Source organism: Rhinopithecus bieti, unplaced genomic scaffold (genome assembly GCF_001698545.2).
Source record: "Rhinopithecus bieti isolate Rb0 unplaced genomic scaffold, ASM169854v2 scaffold_19939, whole genome shotgun sequence".
In the NCBI taxonomy this organism is placed as follows: domain Eukaryota; kingdom Metazoa; phylum Chordata; class Mammalia; order Primates; family Cercopithecidae; genus Rhinopithecus; species Rhinopithecus bieti.
In genome coordinates, this window is record NW_016810019.1 from 822,177 (window position 1) to 847,389 (window position 25,213).

The 25,213-nt window shown below is 41.6% G+C and overlaps 1 protein-coding gene across 2 annotated transcripts; it reads left to right on the forward strand.

The window, feature by feature from the left end:
• The first annotated feature begins 847 nt into the window (after window positions 1-847).
• MCUR1 (mitochondrial calcium uniporter regulator 1) lies at window positions 848-24,472 on the forward strand. Of its 2 annotated transcripts, XM_017891171.1 has the most exons (9): window positions 848-1,413; window positions 8,677-8,796; window positions 13,033-13,136; window positions 13,977-14,078; window positions 14,975-15,016; window positions 16,442-16,513; window positions 21,015-21,068; window positions 23,251-23,365; window positions 24,396-24,472. In XM_017891171.1, exons 1-9 carry the CDS (start codon window positions 987-989, stop codon window positions 24,449-24,451), a joined length of 1,092 nt encoding a protein of 363 aa, XP_017746660.1. In that variant the 5' UTR covers window positions 848-986; the 3' UTR covers window positions 24,452-24,472. The 2 variants fall into 2 exon arrangements, with proteins under 2 accessions (XP_017746660.1, XP_017746661.1); XM_017891172.1 differs by lacking the exon at window positions 16,442-16,513 and having other exon boundaries at window positions 24,396-24,469.
• The last annotated feature ends 741 nt before the right edge of the window (window positions 24,473-25,213 follow it).

Here is a 25,213-nt window from a genome sequence, read left to right on the forward strand (position 1 = left end):
TTTAGTTCTTCAAATTTTGATGGACACTTATCTTTCACATCCACAGGCACGTTCCTCTCTGCCCAGCACTTTGTACATCTCTCATTGGCTCATAACACATTCTACTTCCATCACGTATGTGTACACATATGGCTGTATAGGTAAACAGCTTCTGGAGGATAAGAACAATTTGTTTTGGGGTTTTTTATTTTTAATAAAATCTCCTAGCTTGATGCCTTATGCATTTCATTTATTCATTCAACATCTTCCAAGTTCACGTAAGGGATCAGTCACCTGTGAATAGTGTAACAGGCCTTCAAAAAGTTCACGAAACTAAACATTATCAGTTTCAAATATACCTGACAGGTCTCATTTTAACGATCATGCCCCACGTTTTAAGTTCCCAGACTGCGACCTCCCCATGTTTTTGGTGCTCTAATCTGGAAACAAAAACTCTGAAAATTTAGTTTTGAATGTATTATGTGAGGGCCTTTCCCTGGGCCCTGCTAATAATTCCTTAAAACGCTCCCCAGAACCACATGTTGGGGAACTTAGGATAATCAGTGAAATTAAGGGAGCCTGTCGGTCTGGGACTTTTCACAGGACTCTGAAGGGCGCCAGAGTAATTAATTCCTTTTTAAGGACAGCAGTGCAGTGAATATGCAAATCGTGGCAGCAACAAGCTCCTTCCAGTTCCGGAGTGCCCGCAGGCTCCTCCCGGTCGCTGCCGTCGCCTAGCGAATAGGGCGGGGGCTCGCACGGTCCCCGCAGCGCCCCGAGACTAGCCACACCCGCTCGGCCCCGCGTGCCGGAGAGCCACCGCAGGCTCCCGCCGCCCCGCCCCGGGCGCGCGTCCCGAGCCCCACCCGCGCGCCCGGCAGGAAAGGGCGGGCCTGCGCTGCCGCCCACGCTCGCTCCCACCGTCGGACTGTGGGCCGGGACCGCGCATGACCGGCGCCCTGAGCGAGAGGCACGAGCGCGCACCCGGGCCAGTGAAGGGCTAGGGGATGGACTGTTGCTCCGTCGGCAGCCAGGGGACCCAGCGCCTGCCTGGCCATCGGCGGCTTCTGTTCTTGCCCGCGGGCCTCAGCGGAAGACCGGGAGGCAGCGGAACCTCAGCACGCCGCTGCCTCTCTGCGCTCTCCGACGGTCTGGGGGCGCTGCGCCCTCGCGCCCGGGCGACCCGCGGCGGCGTGTCACGTGCCTCGCCGCTGCTCCTCCTCCTGCTAGTGCCCTCCCCGCGCTTGGCCGCCGCAGCCCCGCGCCGGCAGCTCGGGGACTGGGAGCGCTCGCGCGTCGGGTATGCCGCACCTCTGGCCGGGGGCAGCGGCGCGTGGAGGTGCCCACCGGGCCTCGGTCCGGGCGTCGTCGCTGCCGCCGGCGCCCTTCCCCAGTGCAAAGGCCCGGCGCCTGCACTCGTTTCCTGCAGGAGAGGTGAGGCCCAGGTGGGAAAGGAGAGGGTGCTGGTCTCGCGGGGCTGGGCGGGTCGGGGACCTCAGCTACAGCCTTCCCGAGGAAAGGCCCGGCAGGCCGGAGGGCGGGTCAGCCAAGGGCACCGGCATCTGCCCGGACCGTGGGGCGAAGGTCCGGGCCCGCCTTGCTCGGCCGCGGTGGCGGGGCTTAGCCCAGTAAGAGACGAATTCCTGGGAATCCCGGGCGCTGAAGTTGGAGGGAGGTGCGTGCTGGGGCGGGGAAGTGGTGCCCGCCCACTCCTAGGGTCTGCTTCTGGGCGCCGCCTTCCAGGCGTTTTGTTTGGCAGGGCGCAGCCTGTTGGCCGCTCAGGGGGAAGGGATGGGTATGTTTGGGGAGCAAAGCTCTGAGAAATGAAGGGATTGCTTTACAGTTTGATTTCACGTTCTGATGGAATCATTAATTCGTGGAGTCCTGGCGTCTACCCTGTCCCTGGCGCTTTTCTAGATGTGTGGGATATATCAGTCCAAAAAATGTTTCCCTGTCGAGCTTAATTCTGGCGGAGGAGACGCAGTAAATGTGTATGGATATACATATGCATAATTGATGTATATGTAATTTACATATACATAATTTTATATATTCGTAATTTGATAAATGGTATAGGAAAATTATAGGATAAGGCTTGGGAAGTGGAATGGGTCTCCAGTCGTGAATTTAAATAGGGTGATCAGAATCGATTTCATTGAGAAGGTAGCATTTAATTAAATAGAGTCATGCATCCCTTCAGAACAGTCACCTACTGAGAAATGAGTCATTAGGCGACTTCTTCCTTGTGTGAGTATTGTAGTGTGTGCTTACACAAACCTGGATGCTACAGCCTACTACACAGCTAGACTAGCAGGTAGAGCCTAGTGCTCCTAGGCTACAAACCTGAACAGCATGTTACTGTACTGAATACTAGAGGCAGTCTGAACACAATGGTATTTGCGCATCTAAATATAGGAAAGGTACAGTAAAAATATGTATTATAGTCTCATAGACCACTGTCGTGTGTACCCGTCTGTCCTGGGCTGAAAGGTAGTTGTGGGGCGCCTGACTATTTAAAAAGGAGGTGAGAGAGATCACTGCCCTGGAGATGAGGGAAGTAAACAGGATCAACTTATTAGATAGCATATTGTTGATTAAATAAAAAAATCATTTCGAATAATCAACAGACTTGGCAAAATTATCACTTTGGGCAGTCTGTACATGTTCATTAGTAGCCATCACTAACCACACATTTTTCCTATTCAACAGATAGGCCCAGCAAATGTTGACTATGTCTAAAATTTAAGCATATCATTGGCTGGGGTAAAAACTGATTAGTAGAGCAATAAAGTGAAGGAAACTTTATATACAGAGAGTGGGGAATGAGTAGTGAACTCGGTGCCACTGTCCTTCAGAAATTAGGAGTCGGAGATGAGTTTGGTCTTTATTTCTGTATTTTGCCCTTTGTTGTGCTTTTTCTGACAAGCTAGTAATTTCCAATTTATTTTTCTCTCAATACAAGAGTATGGGGCAAAAAGAGAGTGTTCTTTCTCATGGATTTGCTGACCAATCAGTAAGGTGGTACTGTTGTTTTAGTGTCAGCGATCTCATTCTTCAGTCATCATAAAACATAAGTATGGATGCATAAAAACAGAAGCAGAGCAGAGACACAGCTAAGGAGGGGTGTATGCTCATTAACCAGCTAATGAGCGTTTCCCAACCATTTGTTTGCTTGGTACCTGAGGTTCTCAATTGGGCTACTTAAGGATGTCATGAGTAGGAAGTTTGTATTTGGTTTCCACATCCTGTCCAAGGCTAACTTTGGGCCTCTATTGTAATTGTGGGTTTTTATTATCCTCTTGATATGCTTAAGGTCCCCAGAAAGGGGAATTGCATGTTACACGTTAACACAGCTCAGTTGACTCGCTTCCTTATGATCAGTGAGGAGTCTAGGAGTTGGCGGCGTCTTCAGGTACTGCCCTTTGACAGAAGGCAAGAGGGCATATCCTTCCCTCAGCAGGCGTTGGAGTGTCTACTGGGAAGTGGCCAGCCCTTCGGTCTACTTTTCAGAGGCAGGATTTCTTGGAAATAAGCTTGTCGTTTCTGGTTCCAATCTTTTGAAAAGAAAACAACAACAAAAAACTATAGAATCTAAATTGGCGTTACAAAGTAGTCTTGTGATTGTTTTGTTTATGTGGGAGTGGGGATGAGGAGGTTATGTTTTAAATACATGAATGGTTATTTTCTTACTAGAAACAAGGAGTTTGGGTCTAGAGTAACCCTGTCACTCTTCACAAGCCATTCCAGACTCAGGTGTTTCCAAGCTCCCTGACACATGGGACAGTCCAGTAGAGTTCTAGGGCAGGTGAGGTGGTCCTTAAGAGGTCCCCTAGATAAGTGCTTTCATTCATTCACTCCCACTCTTTCTCAAGCTAGGTCTCTTCTGTGTTGGGCAGACATCCTGGGTCTCTTCTCATGGAGGCCAGTTTCTGTCTCAGGACTAGAAATAAACTAAAAAAGAGATACCAGATTTAAGTGAGCTCGTTTGTGTGAAAAGGGAAGAACTGAGGAGAAAGGAATTCATTTCGAATTTTCCCTCTAGACAGTTTCATAATCCAGATTGTAGAAGTTATTACAGTTCAATTACAAAATATATATATATATTCCTAGCCTGCTGTATGCTAGGTCCTTTGCCAGATGCTAAAGATAAAAAATGAGCAAGACTGGCTGCTCCTGGGCAGCTTGGGCAAATAGATAATACAGATGAGGAAATAAGGTGTTAAGTGCTAAGATGAGCTATCTGTGCTGAACTGAGAACACAGGTATGGGAGCCATAAAGGTTACTCCCTTAGCTGGGTGGAGGAAGCAGAGAGAACCATAAAGTGTAAAAAAGAAAATGCCACATCTGAAACATAATGTATACTCAGTAAATTGGCAGTTTAATGAAGAAAAGTAAAAAGAATGCTTAAAGTTTAACAGTTGGGAAAGGGGAACAAGCCATGCTTAAGCATGGAGTTGCAGGAAATAGAATAGCTTAGGTTGCTAGAAAGAAAGCTGAAAGGATAAGTGTGGTCATAAATAGCAAGGGCTTTGTATGCCAGGTCAAGGACCTCGTGTCATAGCACAGTGGTTCTTCGAATCTAAGGGCCCAGTTTTACCAGCAAACACATACAAACACACGTAAGTCGTTGCACTTTATATTTTGTCAGTCTGCAAATGGTTCTTGATACAGATAAAGATTATTGCATCTCTTGCTCTCATCTTGATGCCTACAGTGACCACAGCTACCTTCCTCTTCCCAAGTTGTGAGCAGGCTGGGAACGACTCCCATAGGCTGCAGCGAAGTGTCAGATCTGTAGGGTTCAGTCCACATCACATTTTTGTTTACTCTCGATTTTATTGTAGGGTAAGAAGGGGCAAAGGACTGAGAGTGGAGGCTGATCAGCTGGAGCATCTTTCTGGTCATTCAGAGGCCTGCTGGGGAAACCTTTGACCTTTGAGTTGGCAGGTGACCCTTCTTGCTCCTACCAGTCTTCTGCAACACCAGACCTCAGACTGGTGCCAGTTAATGGCAAAATTTGAAAAGCAGTGACAAATATGTAGCAAGATTTTCATATACTAAGTTGATTAGAAGTTCTAAGTTGATATAGAAGTTCTATAGATTGTCTTTTTTTTTTTCTTTTGGTGTCATAATTTCTTTTTTAGTATAATATTTAATAGTAGTAAGCAGCAATATTTAAATGTTCTTTCATGACAGTTAAAAATTGGCAACTCAAATATTTTATTTTTTATTTTTTATTTTTATTTTTTTTTGAAATGGAGTTTTGCTCTGTCACCCAGACTGGAGTGCAGTGGTACAATCTCGGCTCACTGCAACCTCCGCCTTTCGGGTTCAAGCAATTCTCTTGCCTCAGCCTCCTGAGTATCTAAGATTACAGGTGCCCGCCGTCACACATGGCTAATTTTTGTATTTTTAGTAGAGACAGGGTTTCACCATCTTGGCCAAGCTGATCTTGAACTCCTGACCTCGTGATCCACCTGCCTCAGCCTCCCAAAGTGCTGGGATTACAGGCGTGAGCCACCGTGCCCGGCCTTTTAATATTTTTGTTTTAGATACAGGATCTTCGTTTGTCACCCAGGCTGGAGTGCAGTGGTGCGATCATAGCTCACTGCAGCCTCAAACTCCTGAGCTCAAGCCATCCTCCTGCCTCAGCCTCCTAAGTAGCTAGGAGTAGATGAGACTACAGGCACACACCACCACACTCAGCTAATTTTTTTTTTTTTTTCTGGAGATGAGGTCTTGCAGTGTTGCCCAGGTTGGTCTCGAATACCTGGCCTCAAGTGATCTTCCCACCTTGACCTCTCAAAGTATTAGATTTACAACCATGAACTAGTTCACTTGGCCCAATTAAAAAAAAAAAAAAATGATTTTAGCAATTCATAAAATCCAAAGCCAAGAAACTAAACCGTATACTATACCACCTCCCTCAGATGAGTACCTTCAAGCAAGAAGTTTACAAAATGGATTGGATCTAGGCTAAATGCACAAAAATTTATAGAAAAGGTAATGTAAAAATTGTTAGAAAATAGCTCTCTAAAGATAGGCTTTTGCAAAGACATTACAAGAAAAGAATGCTATTGACTGATACCTCTTATGATTAAAGATGAGAAAACCCTTAACAAAATACTAGCAGGTCAAATCCAGCAACATATAGAAAGTGCAATGTACTTAAAGTCTAATGTACATTAAAGTATAATTTTCCTAAATCAATGGAAAGACATCCATTTTCATTGATCTGAATACTTAATATTAAGATGGCGTACTTTTCAAACTGATCTACAAATTGAACACATTCCTATCAAAATCCCAAGTGCTTCTCTTATAGAAATTGACACACAGATCCTAAAATTCATATGGAAATACAGGAAAACGAGAATAACCGAACAACCTTGACAGACAACCAAGTTTAAAACCCACACCTTGGGAGGCTGAGGTCAGGTCTGTAGTGAGCTATGATTGCACCACTGCACTCCAGCCTGGGCAATAGAGCGAGACCCCGCCTTAAAAAAAAAATCAAGAGCAGCAACAACAACAAACGCTTTCTGAGGTCAAAGGTTAAAACAGACTTACAAGTAATCAAGAAATCGTGGCGCTGGCATAAGGACAAACATATAGATCAATACATTAGAATGGAGAGCCCAGACACCAGGCCTCATGCTTACAGCTCACTGACTTTCAACAAGAGTGAGAAGGCATTTCAGCCGAGGGAATGGTGCTGGGACAACTAGATATCCACATGGAGAAGAATGAAGCTGAACCCACTACCACACACCATTTAAAATACTAATCCAAAATGAGTAAAAGACCTAAATGTAAGAGCTAAAACTGTAAAACTCTTAGAAGACATGGGTGTAAATCTTCATGTACTTGCATTTCTTAGTGGTTTTTTACATATGTTATCAAAAGCACAGGCGGCCGGGCGCGGTGGCTCAAGCCTGTAATCCCAGCACTTTGGGAGGCCGAGATGGGTGGATCACGAGGTCAGGAGATCGAGACCATCCTGGCTAACACGGTGAAACCCCATCTCTACTAAAAAATACAAAAAACTAGCCGGGCAAGGTGGCGGGCGCCTGTAGTCCCAGCTACTCGGGAGGCTGAGGCAGGAGAATGGCGTAAACCCAGGAGGCGGAGCTTGCAGTGAGCTGAGATCCAGCCACCGCACTCCAGCCTGGGCGATAGAGAGAGACTCCGTCTCAAAAAAAAAAAAAAAAAGCACAGGCAACAAAAGGAAAACCAGATGGGTTGGACTTCATCAAAAGTAAACTTCTGTGCTTCAAAAGACGGTATCAAAAAGTGAAAAGACAACCCATAGAATGGGAGAAAGTATTTTCAAATCATAATCAGATAAGGAGCTTGTATCTAGACTATATAAAGAACTCTTACAGCTCAGTAATATGAAGACAACCCTATTAAAAATGGGCAAAGGACTTTGCCTTAGTCTGTTCTGTGCTGCTGTAAGGGAATAACACAGACTGGTAATTTATTAAAAAAAAAAAAAGAAAGAGATACATTTCTTGCAGTTCTGGAGGCTAGGAAGTTGAAGATTGAGGGGCCCGCATCTGGCCAGGCCCTTCTTGCTGCTTCGTAACATGGCGGAAGGCAGAACAGCACACATGTCAGGGAAGGGGTGGCAAACTCATTCTTTTATCAGAAACCTACCCCCGAGATAGCAGCATTAATCCATTCATGAACAGAGCCCTCCCAATAGCCTAATCACCTCTTAAAGGACCCACCTCTCAACGCTGGTGTGTTGGGGATTAAGGTTTCAACCCATAAACTTTGGGGAACACGTTCAAACCATAGCTGACTTGAATACACATTTCTCCAAAGAAGATATCCAAATGGCCAGCAAGCCCATAAAAAGATGCTCAGCATCATTAGTCATCAGGGAAATGCTAATTAAAACCACAGTGACACCCAATAGGATAACTATAATTTTTTTAAAACCCAGATAATAGCAAGGGTTAGTGAGGATGGGGAGAAGTTGGGACCCATGTGTGCTGCTAGAGGGAGTGTAAAATGGTACAGCTGCTTTGGAAAGCAGTCTGGCGGTTGCTGAAACAAACATAGAGTTATCATATGATCCAGCAATTCTACTCCTAAGTATACACTCAAGATCATTGAAAACATAATGTCCATGTAATTCATAATAGCTAAGAAGTAGAAACAACCCACGCATCCTTCAACTGATAAATGGATAAACAAAATTTAATATAGCTATACAGTGGAGGAGTATTCAACTATACAAAGAAATAAGAGTACTGACGTGCTACAACATGGATGACCCTTGAAAACGTGCTAAGAAGCCAGTCACAAAAGACTATATATATTACATGATTCAGTTTCTGTGAAGTCTGCAGAGTAGATAAACAAAAAAGACAGCAAATAGACCAGTGCTTGTCCTGGGTATGGTTGGGGGCGGTGGAGAAGGGCTGGGGGAATTGGAAGGTGACAGCTAAGGGGTACAGTTTGTCTTGAGAGTGAAAAAATATTCTAAATTTGATTGTGGGATGGTTGCACAACTCTATGCCAAAACCTGTTGAATTGTATGCTTGAAATTGAGTGAATGGTATATCTCAATGAAGCTGTTATAAAATACCAGGTAGGCTTTGGGGTATGCCTTATTTTCTCAGGGTGCTGAGTTGCTTCTGTTTTGCATTAAGTCTGTTCTGAGCTTACTGTCCTTTCCACCCTAGAGCTAAGCCTGTCTGCTGGATACCTGCAGCTGGAGCGCAGAAGGAGAGATTTCACCTCTTCTGGGAGTAGGAGGCTCTACTTTGACACTCATGCCTTAGTGTGCTTACTGGAAGACAATGGTAATCCTCTCTCGTTTGTCATTTAGTGCCTTAGAAAAACACTTTGAATTATGACTTCTCTTCTGGTTTCATTTTAAGTTCTCATATTTCTCTTTGACTTTTATTTTTTATTTGTATTTAATTTAATTTAATTAATTAATTAATTAATTTAGAGATAGGGTCTGGCTCTGTTACCCAGGCTGGATTGCAGTGGCGCAATCTCAGCCCACTGTAACCTGCCTCCCAGGCGCAAGTCATCCTCCCACCTCAGCCTCCCGAGTTGCTGGGACTACAGGCACATACCACCACGTCTGGCTAATTTTTGTATCTCTTTGACTTTTAAGCCTATGGGTAATTTTTTAATTAATCTCCATTTTTTAAGTCCTCATTTTTTGCTTGAGGACATTTTTGTTTCATCAATACAGTGGAGACTTTTCTCACACATTGTCTCTTTTTCAAAGTGAAGTGTATTTCTGTAACATCACCATGGAAGTACAGTGTTATAGGTAAAAATTTAGACATAAGTCAGCAAAGCTGAGGAATGATTCCTATGACAACAGTGTCTGAAGCACAGAAGTGATAGTTTTATTACTGTGCATCTTGTGTGCTTTTTAAAATCCTGTGAAATGGAAATGTTGTCGAGTAGCAGTTCTTGATAATTTCAACTTACTGTTCTTTTTTCTTTTTTCTCCTTTTTTTTGAGACGGAGTCTTGCCATGTCGCCTAGGCTGGAGTGCAATGGCACAATCTCGGCTCACTGCAACCTCTGTCTCCTGGGTTCAAGCGATTCTCCTGCCTCAGTCTCCTGAGTAGCTGGGATTACAGGCAAGTGCCTCCACGCCCAGCTGATTTTTGTATTTTTAGTAGAGTTGGGGTTTCACCATGTCAGCCAGGCTGGTCTCGAACTCCTGACCTTGTGATCCACCCGCCTCAGCCTCCCAAAGTGCTGGGATTACAGGCGTGAGCCACCACGCCTGGTTCTCTTTTTTCTTTTTAATAATCAGGCTAACATTCTCCCTTATTGCTGTTAAGGTAAAAGATTGCTCTGGTATATATGGTGTTCATTGAAAATGCACTTTAGACTTAGAATGTAGGGAAGATTCTCGTACTAAATCATATTTAGACAAATACACTGATTATAATTCTCTATATGGTGACACATTCTCAAAAATCAGAATTTCAAAATAGTGTAAATTATGCTTGTGAAATAAATTTCCCTGCGTTTTTACTTCATTGTGTAGTTATTTGTCCCGTTATACATGTTTGTGTCAGAAAAGCTATTCTCTGTAGAGATGCTTTACATGCCTAAGACAAAGTGATGGAATGAATTATTCTGTGCTTTGTGGGAGAGAGTGGCTCTGGGCTTGAGCCTAACTCTGCAGACTTCTAGTTGCATAGCTTAGGAAGCCTTTCTCCCCTTCTCTGTTTCTATTTGCCCATCTGTAGTATGAGTGTAATAAGAATTCCAAAGATCTTTTTGAATATTACACAAGATAATATGCATGAATGAACTTTGGAAAAACTGTCATATGCTGTGTAATTATTTTAACTTTTCCTGTCAAACAGTAGGCTTTTTTCACCAAAACTTATTTCAGTTCAGAATTTAAAAGAGAAAAGTAGAAGTGAGAGAGGAGCATGTAAAGTTCCTCTGATAAGGCCAGGTGAGGTGGCTCATGCCTGTAATCTCAGCACTTTAGGAGGCTGAGGCGGGAGGATCAGTTGAGCCCATGAGTTCAAGGCCAGTCTGTGTAACATAGTGAGAGCCTGTCTGTACCAAAACAAAACAAACAAACAAAAAATTGATAAGCAGAAGTCTTCCTAGTTTTCTTGATTTTAAACCTTAACCCATGATTATTTGCATCTTTAAAGACTGTGGTGTGAGGACCGCACTGCAGTACATGGTGTGGAGGGGCTGTTTAATCCAACATGGATGAGTGGGGCGGGTGTCTGAGATGACTGGCTGAGTAGGAGGCCAGGAAGGACTTTTTAAGGCATATTCTACCCTTTCTTTATCCAGACCTCTGTCTTCAGATTAACAGAATTTCTCATATGCCTGTGATCTCACTGACCCTGGTTCTGTCCTATTCCCTCATGTCTACAAAAAATTAATTTCTACCTCATAACTCAGTAGGTTTTCAGATTTCTACTTTTTCTTAATCCCTTTCTCCTCCCACAAGTGGCTATAAAGTATATGGCTTTAGAGTTTGTTTTACAATCAACATAAGTTCTCTTTCTACCTTTATTTTTCTTTTCCTTTTTTTTTTTTTTTTTTGTGAGACAGTGTCTCAGTCTTTCTCTGAGGCTGGAGTACAGTGGTGCAGTCCTGCCTACTGCAACCCCCGCCTCCTGGTTTCAAGCGATCCTCCCACCTTGTCCTCCTAAGTAGCTGGGATTCCGAGCTTACACCACCACACCTACATAAATTTTCTGTATTTTTACTAGAGATGGGGTTTCACCATGTAGGCCAGGCTGGTCTCAAACTCCTGACCTCAAGTGATCCGCCCTCCTTGGCCTCCCAAAGTGCTGGGATTACAGGCATGAACCACTGTGTCCAGCCGCCAAAACTAATTATGTTTAAACATGAACTCTTTTTTTTTTTTAATTAAAAAATTTTTTAAATTTTATTTACATTAAAATGGAGATGGGATCTCACTGTGTTGCCCATGCTGGTTTTTTAAACTCCTGGGCTCAAAAGTCCTCCTGCCTTGGCCTCCCAAAGTGTTAGGATTACAGGCGTGAGCCACCACACCCAGCCAGTGAACTCTTCTTAATCAAGCTTTAAAATTTGCAAAAGTTTATGTTAAGTTTTTAAAAACTAGCAAGACAGACTAGGAAAAAGAAAACAGATTCAGACTAAACAATGTTAACATTTTGGTGGATAACCTTTTATATTTTTTTTCCTAGACATGTGCACAACACACATGTTGAAAATTAAAGGATTTTGATGAAAGTGATGGCAATAGGTCTTTGGAGGTTTTTTCCTTCTCCTTTAAATCTGTGTCTTTGGTTTTTTTTTATTATAGTCCCATGCTTCATCTTATCCAAACAAATTCCATTAATTAAGTACTACTTTATTCCAATACACAATTAATTACAGGAATCAATAGATTCTTCTGAAATTCTTAAAGCTGGAAGCATTTAATAGAACTGTTTCCCAGGCACTCAGTTTTAAGCATTTAATTAGAATTTATGTGAAATATGAGTTACTATCCAACGTTTTTAAAAACAATACCAAGTACTGGCCAGGCGTGGTGGCTCACACCTGTAATCCCAGCACTTTGGGAGGCCAAGGCGGGCAGATCACCTGAGGTCAGGAGTTCGAGAACAGCCTGACCAACATGGAGAAACCTCATCTCTAATGAAAATACAAAAGTAGCTGGGCATGGTGGCACATGCCTGTAATTCCAGCTACTCCGGAGGCTGAGGCAGGAGAATGTCTTGAACCTTGGAGGTGGAGGTTCCTGTGAGCTGAGATCATGCCTTTGCACTCCAGCCTGGGCAACAAGAGCAAAACTCTGTCTCAAAAAAAAAAAAAAAAAAAAAAACAAGTACTGCATTGAATCCTCTATCATTCAATTCAGTATAATTTATTGACTACCAAAGTACATGTTTTTTCCACTTGGGGTCCCCCAGACTAGTTACTGAAGAGAATTGTGCGGGAAAAATGAAAGAACGGATTTTGTCTTTTAACATTAAGTTAGCCAACAGCTAGATGACTGTATAGTCAATGATTTGACTGCCTTATGCTAGATATAAAACAGCTGAGCTTTCCTATTTAAGGAAATTATTTTTTAATAACGTACACGTTACAAAATTAAGGAAATATTGTCCACCATAGAAAATCTACATAATGCAGAGAAACATAAAGAAGAAAACAAAAATTACGATGAATCTTTGTTAAATTATGAAAACAAGAATTGCATCTTTGATTTTGAGTCTTGCCTTTTTTCACTTGACATTGACTTGCCGGCATTGTCTATGTCATTAAATAGTCTCTGAAAACATGACTTTTGATAGCTAGGAAGGACTTACAAATCTGTCAGCAAAGCCACCGGTACCTGGGGAAGCCAGCTTATGTTTCGTGCTTGCTCTGAGTGACCAGCACGTGGTAGTTTGTGGCTCGGCCCTCCTCCCTGCCTCCTACCACACTTTGCTATACCCCTGCTCCTGGATTCGGACATTCACATGAATGTGTGCATTTGCTGTGGGCTTTTGTAACTCTGAGCATGATTTTTTTTTGCCTGTGTGCTTGCTTAGGGTTTGCTACTCAACAAGCAGAAATCATTGTGTCTGCACTGGTCAAGATCCTGGAAGCCAACATGGACGTCGTCTACAAAGATATGGTCACCAAGATGCAGCAGGTTAGCCTTGTCGGGTGGCCTAGCAAATTAGGACTGTGAAGATGGGATATTGTTTGTAGTAATGTTTTCATGTAATTTTTTAGATAATACCCAGTTGAAAAGTATATAGTAACTTTTACCATGATTAAGAGGCAAAAGATTACAGTGGCATAAAAAATACTTACTCAGAGCTATTTAGTCAACAGTTGTAGAATTGTTATGCTTGAAAGCTCACTGTTCAAAATTATTCCAGTGAAATATACTTTAATAAATGGAGACATGGCCTGAATTACAGTATTGTAGCATCATTTTCTCAAGTCTTCAGATCACCACCCTTTTAGCTGTGATTCACTTGGTAACGATAACCAGATATGTGGTTTTTGTTTTTTTTGTGTTTTGGGTTTTTTTTTTTTGAGACAGGGTCTCACTCTTTCACCCAGCCTGGAGTGCAGTGGTGCAGTCTCAGCTCACTGTATCCTTGACCTCCTGGGTTCAAACAATCCTCCCAAGTAGCTGGGACTACAGGTGTGCACTGCTACAACTGGCTAATTTTTGTACTTTTTGTAGAGATGGGGTTTCACCACGTCGCTTAGGCTGGTCTCGAACTCCTTGGCTCAACCAATCCTCCTGCCTTGGCCTCCCAAAGTATTGGGATTACAGGTGTGAGCCACCTTGCCTGGCCAGATATGTGGGGTTTTTTTCCTTTTCCTTCTCCCCTTTTGGAATAAAGGATGACTTTACTGAACCTCTTCTTGTGTCCACATTCTCCTGGTTTCTCAATAAGAAGATAGCACATTGAGATGATAGGAAGTGGACTTTTTAGGGTAGACTAGATTGTGTGTTTTGTTTTTCTTTTCCTAGGAAATCACTTTTCAACAAATAATGTCTCAGATTGCGAATGTGAAAAAGGATATGATTATTTTGGAGAAGAGTGAATTTTCAGCCCTCAGAGCAGAAAATGAGGTAAAACAGCCACTCACACTTAGAAAGTTGATTATATTAAGACATTGAGATAAAATATATACACATAAAAGATCTCACATAAGTGTACATCTCAGTGAATTTTCATACAGTGTGTACTTCCAGTCAGATCAAGCAGGAAAACTTGACCAGTGTCCCAGAAGTCCTTCTCATGCCTCTCAGTTGCCCCTGCCGCAGAGGAAACTCTGTCCTAGCTGATAACACCATTGACTAGTTTCGCCTATTCTAGAACCATTTGATGGTATCATGCTGTGTGTCCTGTAGCAAGAGATCATTTTTTTCATTGTCTGTAGTCTTACGTGAATATGCCCCCATTGTTCTATTGTAATGTAAATTAGAATTGTTTCCAGTTTTTGGTTATTTTGAATAATTGCTGCTGCAAAATATCTCTTGCGTTCCTTTAAATAGAGCATATGGGATCAGCATGTAAATAAGTGCTCTCTCTGCATCTTTTATTTTCAGTCATGTTTAAAGTCCTATAGGGAAGGCCATTTATTGCCTGTTGACCTAGCCTTGTAAGAAACCTTCTAGCAAAAAGTAAAGTGGTAAAGTTTCAGATTCTCTAAGTTGTCCTTGAAATCAGTTAATTGAGGGTAGAATTAGTTAAAAGATAAACTGAAGGAGATACTAAATAAAGCAGGGTCACTGAAGGCAAATGTGTATGCCAAACACAACTGAATTAACTTTATGTAGCCTTCAAGATGAATTCAAACTTATTTCAAGATACATGTGTTGTAATGCCATTCTGCAGTCAATATGGTGTTCTGAATGGAGGAAAAACTTGAAGAACTTGTGCGTACATACATATTGTAATATTTGTTGATTACTGCATTTTATGTTGTTCTTTCTAAAGACTTATTTTTTTCATGTGTTTTTAGAAAGTAAAACTCGAACTACATCAGTTAAAGCAACAAGTAATGGTAAGATTCACTTTCCTGTTTGTTGGCTTGTTTGTAATTATATAAACTTATTAATAAGTGTAATATTAGAAATGAATATTTTTAAAACTTAATTCTATGTGAAATGTTTGTGTAATATGCCTCAAAAGTACACATTGGAGGATTTAGCTAAGAACACAGCCAATGAATGAATTACTGTTGTGTGTAACCATATTCATTAAGAAAATTGTGGCCGGGCACGATGGCTAATGCCTGTAATCCCAGCACTTTGGGAAGCTGAGGCGGGTAAATCACCTGAGGTCAGGAGTTCGAGACCAGCTTGGCCAACATAGTGAAACCTTGTCTCTACTAAAAATACAAAAATTAGCTGAGCGTGGTGGCAGGCGCCTGTAATCCCAGCTACTTGGGAGACTGAGGCAGGAGAATCACTTGAACCCGGGAAGTGGAGGTTGCAGTGAGCCGAGATTGCGCCATTGCACTCCAGCCTTGGCAACAAGAACGAAACTCTGTCTTAAAAAAGAAAAGAAAAAAAAAATTGTGTTCTAAGAGGAATTAAGTCATTTTAAGTCAAAGTTTTCTAAAGTAGCTGCATGGAAGGAACCCTTAAATTCTCTTAGACTGTCTTTAGAGAAACACACATGATTTTTAAATGCTTACTGTGCCAGCTATTTGATGTTTTTTTAAATAGCAAAAACATAGATGTTAAAGAAAAAAAGACTTTGATGTGTGTTAGAGAAAAGGCTCTGTGTAAACCAGATTTTAATATTTGGCTGCTTTGAGTCCATCTTTGCTTTTCAAAGTTGTTTCAGATCAGCTTTATTCATAAGTTCCATTCAGAGATTGTATGAGGAGTCTTGAGGTTAAAAGCAGCAACAGGCTGGGCGCGAAGGCTCATGCCAGTAATCCAGCACTTTCAGAGGCCTAGGTGGGTGGACCACAAGGTCAGGAGTTCGACACCAGCCTGACCAACATGGTGAAACCCCATCTCTACTAAAAATACAAAAATTAGCAGGGCGTGGTGGCATGCGCCTGTAATCCCAGCTACTCGGGAGGGTGACACAGGAGAATTGCTTGAACCCAGGAGGCAGAAGTTGCAGTGAGCGGAGATCACGCCATTGCACTCTAGCCTGGATGACAGAGCAAGATTCCATCTCAAAAAAAAAAAAAAGGCATCAACAACCCACTCTAGACTGGCATAAGCATAGAAGGGGGTTATTTGTGTCTAACTGGGAAGTCCTGGGATGGGCTCCGGATGTGGCTTGGCCAGAGTTCCCTGATGCCAGGAGGCCTAGGTCCATTTCTCTGGAAGCCCCTGGCTCTGTCCTTCCCTGGGCTGCCTCCCCTAGGATAGGGACAGTGCGGGCAGTGGTCCCGCCGTCATGTCCTCAGAGAGTTTGGGTTTCTTACTTTGGATTTCTCCTTCTTTGTTGTTTGCCTTCCTTTTAGGATGAAATGATCAAAGTCCGAACAGATACCAAATTAGACTTCAACCTAGAAAAGAGCAGAGTAAAAGAATTGGTATGTTCCTTTACTAAAAATACATTAGGAATTTATTTTTGGTATGGAATGCTTGGTTAAGCCTAAGTTTATACACATGTCAGGTACTGTTCAATATCTGTTTATCAGTGTTAGGCTGTATTTTCTCCATTATATTCATTTTGGATTTAGACTTAAATTTGATGCTTTCAAAAGTAACATTAAAATTAAAATCCTAGTCAAATTAGTCAATTTGAATCTTTGTTTCAGAAATTATAGACACATGTTACATAGACATTCATAAAGAAATTAAATGCAATCGATTTATTTAATACTGACTTAAATCTTCATAGGTCTTGATCTTGCAAAAGTTAAGTTGATTATCTCAGGCTTGAATAATAGTAAATTATTAATATTAAGTAATATTAAATTATACACTGGAATTCAAGATTAAAACATTTCTGGCTGGGCGCAGTGGCTCACGCCTGTAATCCCAGCACTTTGGGAGGCCGAGATGGGCAGATTATCTGAGGTCAGGAGTTCGAGACCAGCCTGCCTGCCCAACATGGTGAAGCCTTGTCTCTACTAAAAATACAAAAAATTAGCCGGGCACCTGTAATCCCAGCTACTCAGGAGGCTGAGGCAGGAGAATCTCTTGAACTCAGGAAACAGAGGTTGCAGTGAGCTGAGATCATGCCACTGCTCTCTAGCCTGGGCGACAAGAGCAAAACTCAGTCTCCAAATTCTATGTTGTATTTTAAATGCAGTGAGAAGTTGTGAGGGTATTTTGTTTTGTTTTGTTTTGTTTTGTTTTTGGTGTTTTTGAGACGTAGTCTCACTCTGTTGCCGAGGCTGGAGTGCAGTGGCACTATGTCGGCCACTGCAGCCTCTGTCTCCTGGGTTCAAGCAATTCTCCTGCCTTGGCCTCCCGAGTAGCTGGGATTACAGGCGCCACCACCACGCCTGGCTAGTTTTTATATTTTTAGTAGAGACAGGGTTTCACCATGTTGGCCAGGCTGGTCTCAAACTCCTAACCTCAAGTGATCTGCCCACCTTGTCCTCCCAAAGTGCTGGGATTACTGGAGTGAGCCACCGTGCCCGGCCTAAGTGTGTTTTAATAAAGATATGTGTCAGGTTGCCTCTAGTGATTTTTAACCCTGACTGAATCTTCTGCTGTCTTTTTGCTTGGACTTTATTTGAATTTGGTTAACATCGGGTGCCTTTTTTATTCTCAGCATAATGAGAAGTAGGACAGAGAGCATCTTGCACCAACACAAAACTGAATACACATGCAGAAACTGAGTACTCACAACTGTTGGTTGTCTTCACATTTTTGACAGTTTGCTTTTAATTAAAATGTGCTATAATAATAAATCAAGCTAACACTGAAACTCAAAAAAGTAACCTACTTGTATTTTGGAACTGCCACTGTATTTCAAGAGTTAATCCGAGCTTCGTTATACAAAACAATTATTAAGGCTGTCTTTCTAGTCTTACAACAACAGTCTCCACCCATAAAGATTAAATCACCTAGTATTACTAAAATAGTTAATGGCTATAGCATGTCACTGGTGTCCAGAAGAGGAGAAACTCTTTTGGTTACCTTTGTCTTTATGGGTTGTGTACTCAAGAAGAACCAAACTCACTTGATGTAGGAAAATGACTGCATGTAGCTAACCAATCTGGGAAAAACTACATCAAGGACATCAGGAAATACAGGGCATGAATGTAGATGAAAGCCAGTGAATTTTTAAAAAATTTTATGTGGAGTCATTTTAATAACAAAACTAGGCTGATACATACGTACATTTTTCAATCATGTAACATTTAGATTTTACTCATTTTAAGTCAGTGACATCATCCAGCAAACAAAAATTTTCCAGAAATTTTTTTCACAGTTACAGTTATCGTCTTTAAGCCAAAATGAAAAAATTTCTGCCGGGCATGGTGGCTCACACCTGTAATTCCAGCACTTTGGGCGGCCGAGGTGGGTGGATCACCTGAGGTCAGGAGTTCGAGGCCAGCCTGGCCAACGTGGTGAAACCCTGTCTTTACCAAAAATACAAAAATTAGCTCGGCTTGATGGCAGTTGCCTGTAGTCTCAGCTACTTGGGAGACTGAGGCAGAAGAATCATTCGAACCCGGGAGGCAGAGATTGCAGTGAGCCGAGATCATACCACCGCACTCCAGCCTGGGTGACAGAGCGAGACCCTGTCTCAAAAAAAAAAAAAAAAAGAAATTTCATTCTTCAAATACTCATATTTTTAAATTATTGGATATATAGAGTGGATCCATTCAGTGTTCTTATAAAATAAGAAAAGTAAAGCTTACAATATTTTGCAGATTTGATAATACAGCACTCAAAATACTTAACCTGATTTTATTTTACTTGAATTTACTAGTTAACTATGCTGATAAATATAATTTACATGTAATTATTTTATCTGGAATGACGATATTGACCTTAATCTCCAGGAAGCAACCAATGCACAGTTTCAATTAAATCCTATCCATCATGACAGTAACTTTTTCTACATGACACAAAAGTGCCTTCGTGGTATATTTGAACAGTAACTGTGACTATGAATTGTTCTTGTAATCTTTTTTTAGTGTGTCATTATTATTATTTTAATTTCAATAGGTTTTGGGGGAATAGGTGGTGTTTGGTTACATGAAGAAGTTATTTAGAGGTGATTTCTGAGATTTTGGTGTCCCCATCACCCTAGCAGTGTACACAATGTGTAGTCTTTTGCCCCTCACCCACCTCCCACCCTTTCCCCCCAGTCCTCAAAGTCCACTGTATCATCCCTTTGCCTTTGCATCCTCATAGCTTAGTTCCCATCAAGCCAGTGAATTTATGTGATTTAGTACCCTAACTGGGAGGTTGTTCTTGGTAATCATAAACTTAGATTACTCTGAAGCGCAAGGTAGTAGTAAATTATAAAGCGAGTGTGTTTGTTACATGCATTGGTGAAGATGAGTTTTTGGCTCTCATTCTTTTGGTAAAGTTATAATGTTAAATATTAAATTGAAAATTAACTATGATATTTACAGCCAGTTCCAAAAGCAGTATGGCATATAAACTTTTGGGGCATGGGGATATATAGCTACATAGATGTTACTTTTAAAACCATGGCAGCATCAAGATTTAGGCTTTTCTTTTGTGGGTGAGTCGATGTTGAGTTAATGAAGACAAGTTTAGTGATGCACAAAATCTTGTTCCACGCCGCCCTCTAGTGGTGATCTGATGCATAGGGCTCTCCTGGTCTGAAACCCTGAGGTTTAAAGAGCATTGTTCTTGGTTTTACAACCTACTCCTTGGCTTAGGGTTTTGGGGTTTTGGTTTTGTTTTCTCTCTCTCTCTCTTATTTTTTTTTTACTTCTAAGTTCCCAGTAGTCCCAGGAGAACATTTTACAGCTAGAAAGTTTCTATATATTTCAAAGCATTAACCTTTTCTCTGTATAACAAGGTTAATGTAGGTCTTAAAAGTCTTCATTTAAATTACTCATTGTCATTTGCTCAATTAAATCCTGTTGCCCACTACTAAGGAGATAAGTCTGATTTCAATCTTATTGTCTCCAAAACTGCACTAAATCTTTTCACTGACATTAATAACCAAAGGTGAGATACTTTAACTCTGGGTAGAATGAGTTCCTTTAGTAACACTGGATTATGACTATGCCCAAGTGGGTTTTTTTTATTGTTATTAAAGCTAACATGTGCAGGAGGCTAAGGCAGAATTGCTTGAACCTGGGAGGCAGAGGTTGCAGGGAGCCGAGATCAAGCCACTGCACTCCAGCCTAGGCAATAGAGTGAGACTCCATCTCAAAACAAAAAAACAACCCAAAAAAAACCAACATGTGGTGAGTTAGTGTATTTATGTTATTTACATTGTGTTTTATAATCACAGCACAGTGTCTTTGTCATAGAATAATAATCCTTGCCACTGTTTTTCCCCAACTTCATACTTTTCCTGTCTTTTGTTGAGACTCAAGTAATGACTTGTTTTGCTACTAGTTACGATGGGATAGCTCCTAAATTGAGTTGAGTCTCCATTTTCAACCCTCTTAAAACCAAAAACCACGTGACTCACCATCCGTGGAAATTGGTCCCCAGAGAGTGCTGCTACAACAGTGGGAGGGCCCTAAAGCCATCACAGGAAAGATGCAGGGAGAAGTGATAGATGACTAAGGAAATCCAGATATTGGAGGAATGAGTAAATATAAATAAGAAACTTTAGCCAGCATGGTAGGTCATGCCTGTCATCCCAGCACCTTGGGAGGCCGAGGTGGGCAGATTACTCGAGCTCAGAAGTTTGAGACCAGCCTGGGCAATATGGCAAAACCCCATCTCTATGAAAAAAAACAAAAAGAAACTTCAAATAACAGATACAAAGATGCAGGTAGGCTACTTCATCCCAGAGTTGACTTTCTGGTGTTACATATTCTAGGAGTTTACTGAGACCAGAATATTTAAGGCACCAGAGAAGGAGAAGAGAGAGGAGTAGATCAGAATCTGACCCATGTTACGTGTTTATTTCAGTATTCATTGAACGAAAAGAAGCTGCTGGAATTGAGAACAGAAATAGTGGCATTGGTAAGAAATGAGACTTTGATTTTTCTTTGTCATTGTACTCATCTTTGCTTCATCCCATGCATGGTTGTTTGTAATGATAATAGGAACTTATATGCAGGTTTACTGTCATGGGAATTTTTTATATTGTGCTAAAATACACACAACATAAAAATTACGATGTTAACCATTTTTAAGTGTACAGTTCAGTGGTATTAAGTACATTCACATTTTGGGGCAACCCTCGCCACTGTCTATCACAGAACTCTTTATTTTGCAAAACTGAAACTCGGCACCCTTTATACATTCCCTTTTCCAGCCCCTGGCAACCTCCTTTCTACTGTCTGTGGATTTGACTATTCTACATACCTCGTGTAAATAGAACCATAGTGTTTGTCTTTTTGTGGCTGGCTTGTTTCACCTAATACAATGTCCTGAAGGTTCATCCATGTTGTTGCAATGACAGGACTTTCTTCCTTTTGAATGCTGATTAGTATTCCATTCTTTGTATATACCACATTTTCTTTATTCATCTGTCAGGGGCACTTGCGTTGCTTCCACCTGTTGACTTCTGTGAATAGTGCTGCAGTGGGCGTGGGTGCACAGATGTCTGTTGGGACTCCTGCTTTCAGTTCTTTTGCGTATATATGCAGAAGTGGAATGCCACAGGATTTTTTTTTTTGCACTTCACAAAATATTTGGTTATCTTAATGGAAGATAGTTATCCTATGAAAGATTTAACTTTTTTTTTTTTTTTTTTTTTTGAGACGGAGTCTCGCTCTGTCGCCCAGGCTAGAGTGCTGTGGCCGGATCTCAGCTCACTGCAAGCTCCGCCTCCCGGGTTCACGCCATTCTCCTGCCTCAGCCTCCCGGGTAGCTGGGACTACAGGCGCCCACCACCTCGCCCAGCTAGTTTTTTGTATTTTTTAGTAGAGACGGGGTTTCACCGGGTTAGCCAGGATGGTCTCGATCTCCTGACCTCGTGATCCGCCCGTCTTGGCCTCCCAAAGTGCTGGGATTACAGGCTTGAGCCACCGCGCCCGGCCGAAAGATTTAACTTTCTTAATGAAAGTTTCCTTTTTTTTTCTTCTTCTTTTTTTTGAGATGGGGTCTCGCTCTGTCACCCAGGCTGGAGTGCAGTGGTGCAATCTCAGCTCCACTGCACCCTCCTTCACCTCAGCCTCTAGAGTAGCTGGGACCACACCCTGCTTGAAAGTTTGTTTTTCTGAACAAAAGTTTTACTAAGAAAGTTTAAATCTCACTAATTGAAGAATAGTGAGGAATGGAGAAGTCTTATTCTATTTTTAATTTATAGCATACATTACTCCTTTTCCATACTGTATGGAACCTGGGGCCTCTGAAACACCCAAGAGGCTTTCATGAGAGAATTCCAGAATCCTGGGATGTTTCTCTGGCATAATTTTCTACTCATCCAGGCATTTATTTCTTTCTTTCTCTGCCTGAATTGGTAGATTCCGTTGCTCGAGGAATTTTAGTGAAGCATTGCCACGGTTTGTATGCATTAATGCAGTTATGCAACCCCCATAAGTTCGGCCAAACCCATTGCCTTTTTGAGGGTTGATTATGTATCCAGTTTAACTGTATTGTATTTGGGGAAGGACACAAATTGGCCCTGGGTAGCCAAGCCTCATAGCAATGAAACACTTGATATTTGAACATGAAAAAAGAAAGTTTTTTAAAAATATGACTAGAAATAGCTCAAGACAAGCACTGCCGCTTTTACATTATCTAAGACACCATTTCTTGAAAACATTTTTGAGTTTACTGTATATCTTTGACTAAGGAGGATTTAGAAGGATGAGACATAGCCATTGCCTTTGAGAACAGACTGGCCTCATAATGCCACATCATTTATATAGCAACCTAGAGCTTACAAGTGCTTTTTCACATAGATTATCACATTTGACTCTCTAAACAGTCCAGGTAAAGGCAGGGCCACTGGTTTGGTTGTTTCATTTTGTTCTGTTTTCATTTTTTCAAATAGAAGAAAACTAAGGCCTAGAGAGGTTAAGGGTCCTGACCAATGCAGCGTAGCATTAGGATCTTAGCACTGAGACTAAAGCCCAGGCCTCCGTAGTGTTAACCAGGTTTCCCTGTGACTACACCCCATTGGGAATGAGCTATCAGATGGTGAACAGAGGGGACATGCTGTGGTCTAACGCTGTGACTCTCTTCATTTTAAAAGCATGCCCAGCAAGATCGGGCCCTTACCCAGACAGACAGGAAGATCGAAACTGAGGTTGCTGGCCTCAAAACCATGCTTGAGTCACACAAGCTTGATAATATTAAATATTTAGCAGGTAAGCTATTTTATATCTATTTAAATCAACCTGAAAAGAAAATAAATTTATAAAATAAGTCATTGACAGATACTGCATTTCATTGATTCCAACACTTTCTGAAATATTTTAACATCTCTGAAACTGGAAAGCATCTTACAGTTTCCAATAGATGATGTATTATACTTTAATTGGCACTTTTTCTTTCTTAGTAGTAAATAAAGTAATTGTGTACTTTATAATTGATAGAATTGGAAATTTGATAAGATACTGTAATGGAAGTATAGTTATTAGGGATTTTAATGAGATTCAAGACAGGAAATATTTTATGGATAAAATGGAAGGTGTTTCAGTCGTAATCTTTCTGCTTCAATTGGCGACACTCCTTTTAAGGAGTTACTTTACTTTCGAGATTTTTGATCCAAAAGAGAGAATGAACATTCATGTACCACCCCTGCACCGAAATTAACCATTATTTCAAGTCAGATTTAGCATCTTGGATTAATGAAATATTTTAAGGTCACAGCATTATTTAACAGTGAAGTGTTGTTCTTTATATTAAATTGTGTGTCCCTGTCTGTATAGTGCATATACGTAGACCTTGTGACCACAGAATTTTTGTGATTTGAAACGTTTATTGAAAACTTTTCTTAGCCTAGGCAACACAGTGAGACCTAGTCTCTACAAAACAGTTTAACCAGGCGTGGGGTCATCCAGCTGTAGCTTCAGCTTCTTGGGAGGCTAAGGCAGGAGGATCACTTGAGCCCAGGAGTTTGAGGCACAGTGAGCTGTAATCACACCATTTCATGGTACACTCCACCTGGGTGCCAGATGAGACCGTGTCTCTAAAACAAGAAAATGAAACAAGGGGTATGGGATTTGTTTTTTCAGTAGGCAGGTGTTTCACGGAATATGGCACATCAGTGAGCAATCTAAGTTTCTAGGTTTTCTTAGGAAATAAGTGAGTAAGTGTGTGTTTTCTTAAAAAAAAGATGTTCCCTCAAGTAACTTAATAGAACTAATAGTACTCTCAATTGTTTTTTTCTTACAGGGTCTATATTTACATGCCTAACAGTAGCTCTGGGATTTTATCGCCTGTGGATCTAATAAAGTGTCTATTTAAAGAGATTTCTACTGTTTTGCCTTAAGAATACCAGATTGTTGGCCAGGCACGATGGCTTACGCCTGTAATCCCAGCACTTTGGGAGGCTGAGGTGGGTGGATCACCTGAGGTCAGGAGTTCCAGACCAGCCTGGCTAACATGGTGAAACCCCATCTCTACTAAAAATACAAAAATTAGCTGGGTGTGGTGGCACGCGCCTGTAATCCCAGCTACTTGGGAGGCTAAGGCAGGAGAATCACTTGAACCCAAGAGGCAGAGGCTACAGTGAATTATGGACACTTAACCAAGATAAAGAAGTCAGGTATTCCATAGCCATTCCTTATCTCCTTTCCGCTTAGTTGACTTTCTAACTGAGCGGCACACAGTGCATGGAAGACTCCACTCAGCCAGACCAGGGAGCTTGGTCTTGCCTCTGGTTCACACCATCAGCAAACATTGGTATAATTCTCTACAACTTAAATCTTTGGCATATAGAGGATTTGAGGGTCTCCATGTTCAGGGTACAGTGGCTTTAATAAGTGCTGGAAAATCACTGAAGCTAAACCAAGAGCACCAGATCCTCTTTATCTAAATACCCAGTCTCTAACATGAGGTAGTCCCTGTACCAGAGTATTGTTTCAGCTGTAGTTGGTTGTTATGTTAATAAGACAGCTGTACCTCTACCTTCTTTTCTTTTGATTTCCATTGTCTTGGTAAGTTATTGTTAGGGTTATTTTTAATGTGCCTTCCAGCCAGAAAAATCAGCT

What these genes read in the sequence shown, in the direction of transcription:
- MCUR1 (XM_017891171.1), top strand. Translation starts at nt 987, where the DNA reads ATGGACTGTTGCTCCGTCGGCAGCCAGGGGACCCAGCGCCTGCCTGGC. An exon ending in CCCTCAGAGCAGAAAATGAG is followed by an intron (nt 14,079 to 14,974) that starts GTAAAACAGCCA and finishes ATGTGTTTTTAG; the next exon opens with AAAGTAAAACTCGAACTACA. An exon ending in AGTTAAAGCAACAAGTAATG is followed by an intron (nt 15,017 to 16,441) that starts GTAAGATTCACT and finishes CCTTCCTTTTAG; the next exon opens with GATGAAATGATCAAAGTCCG.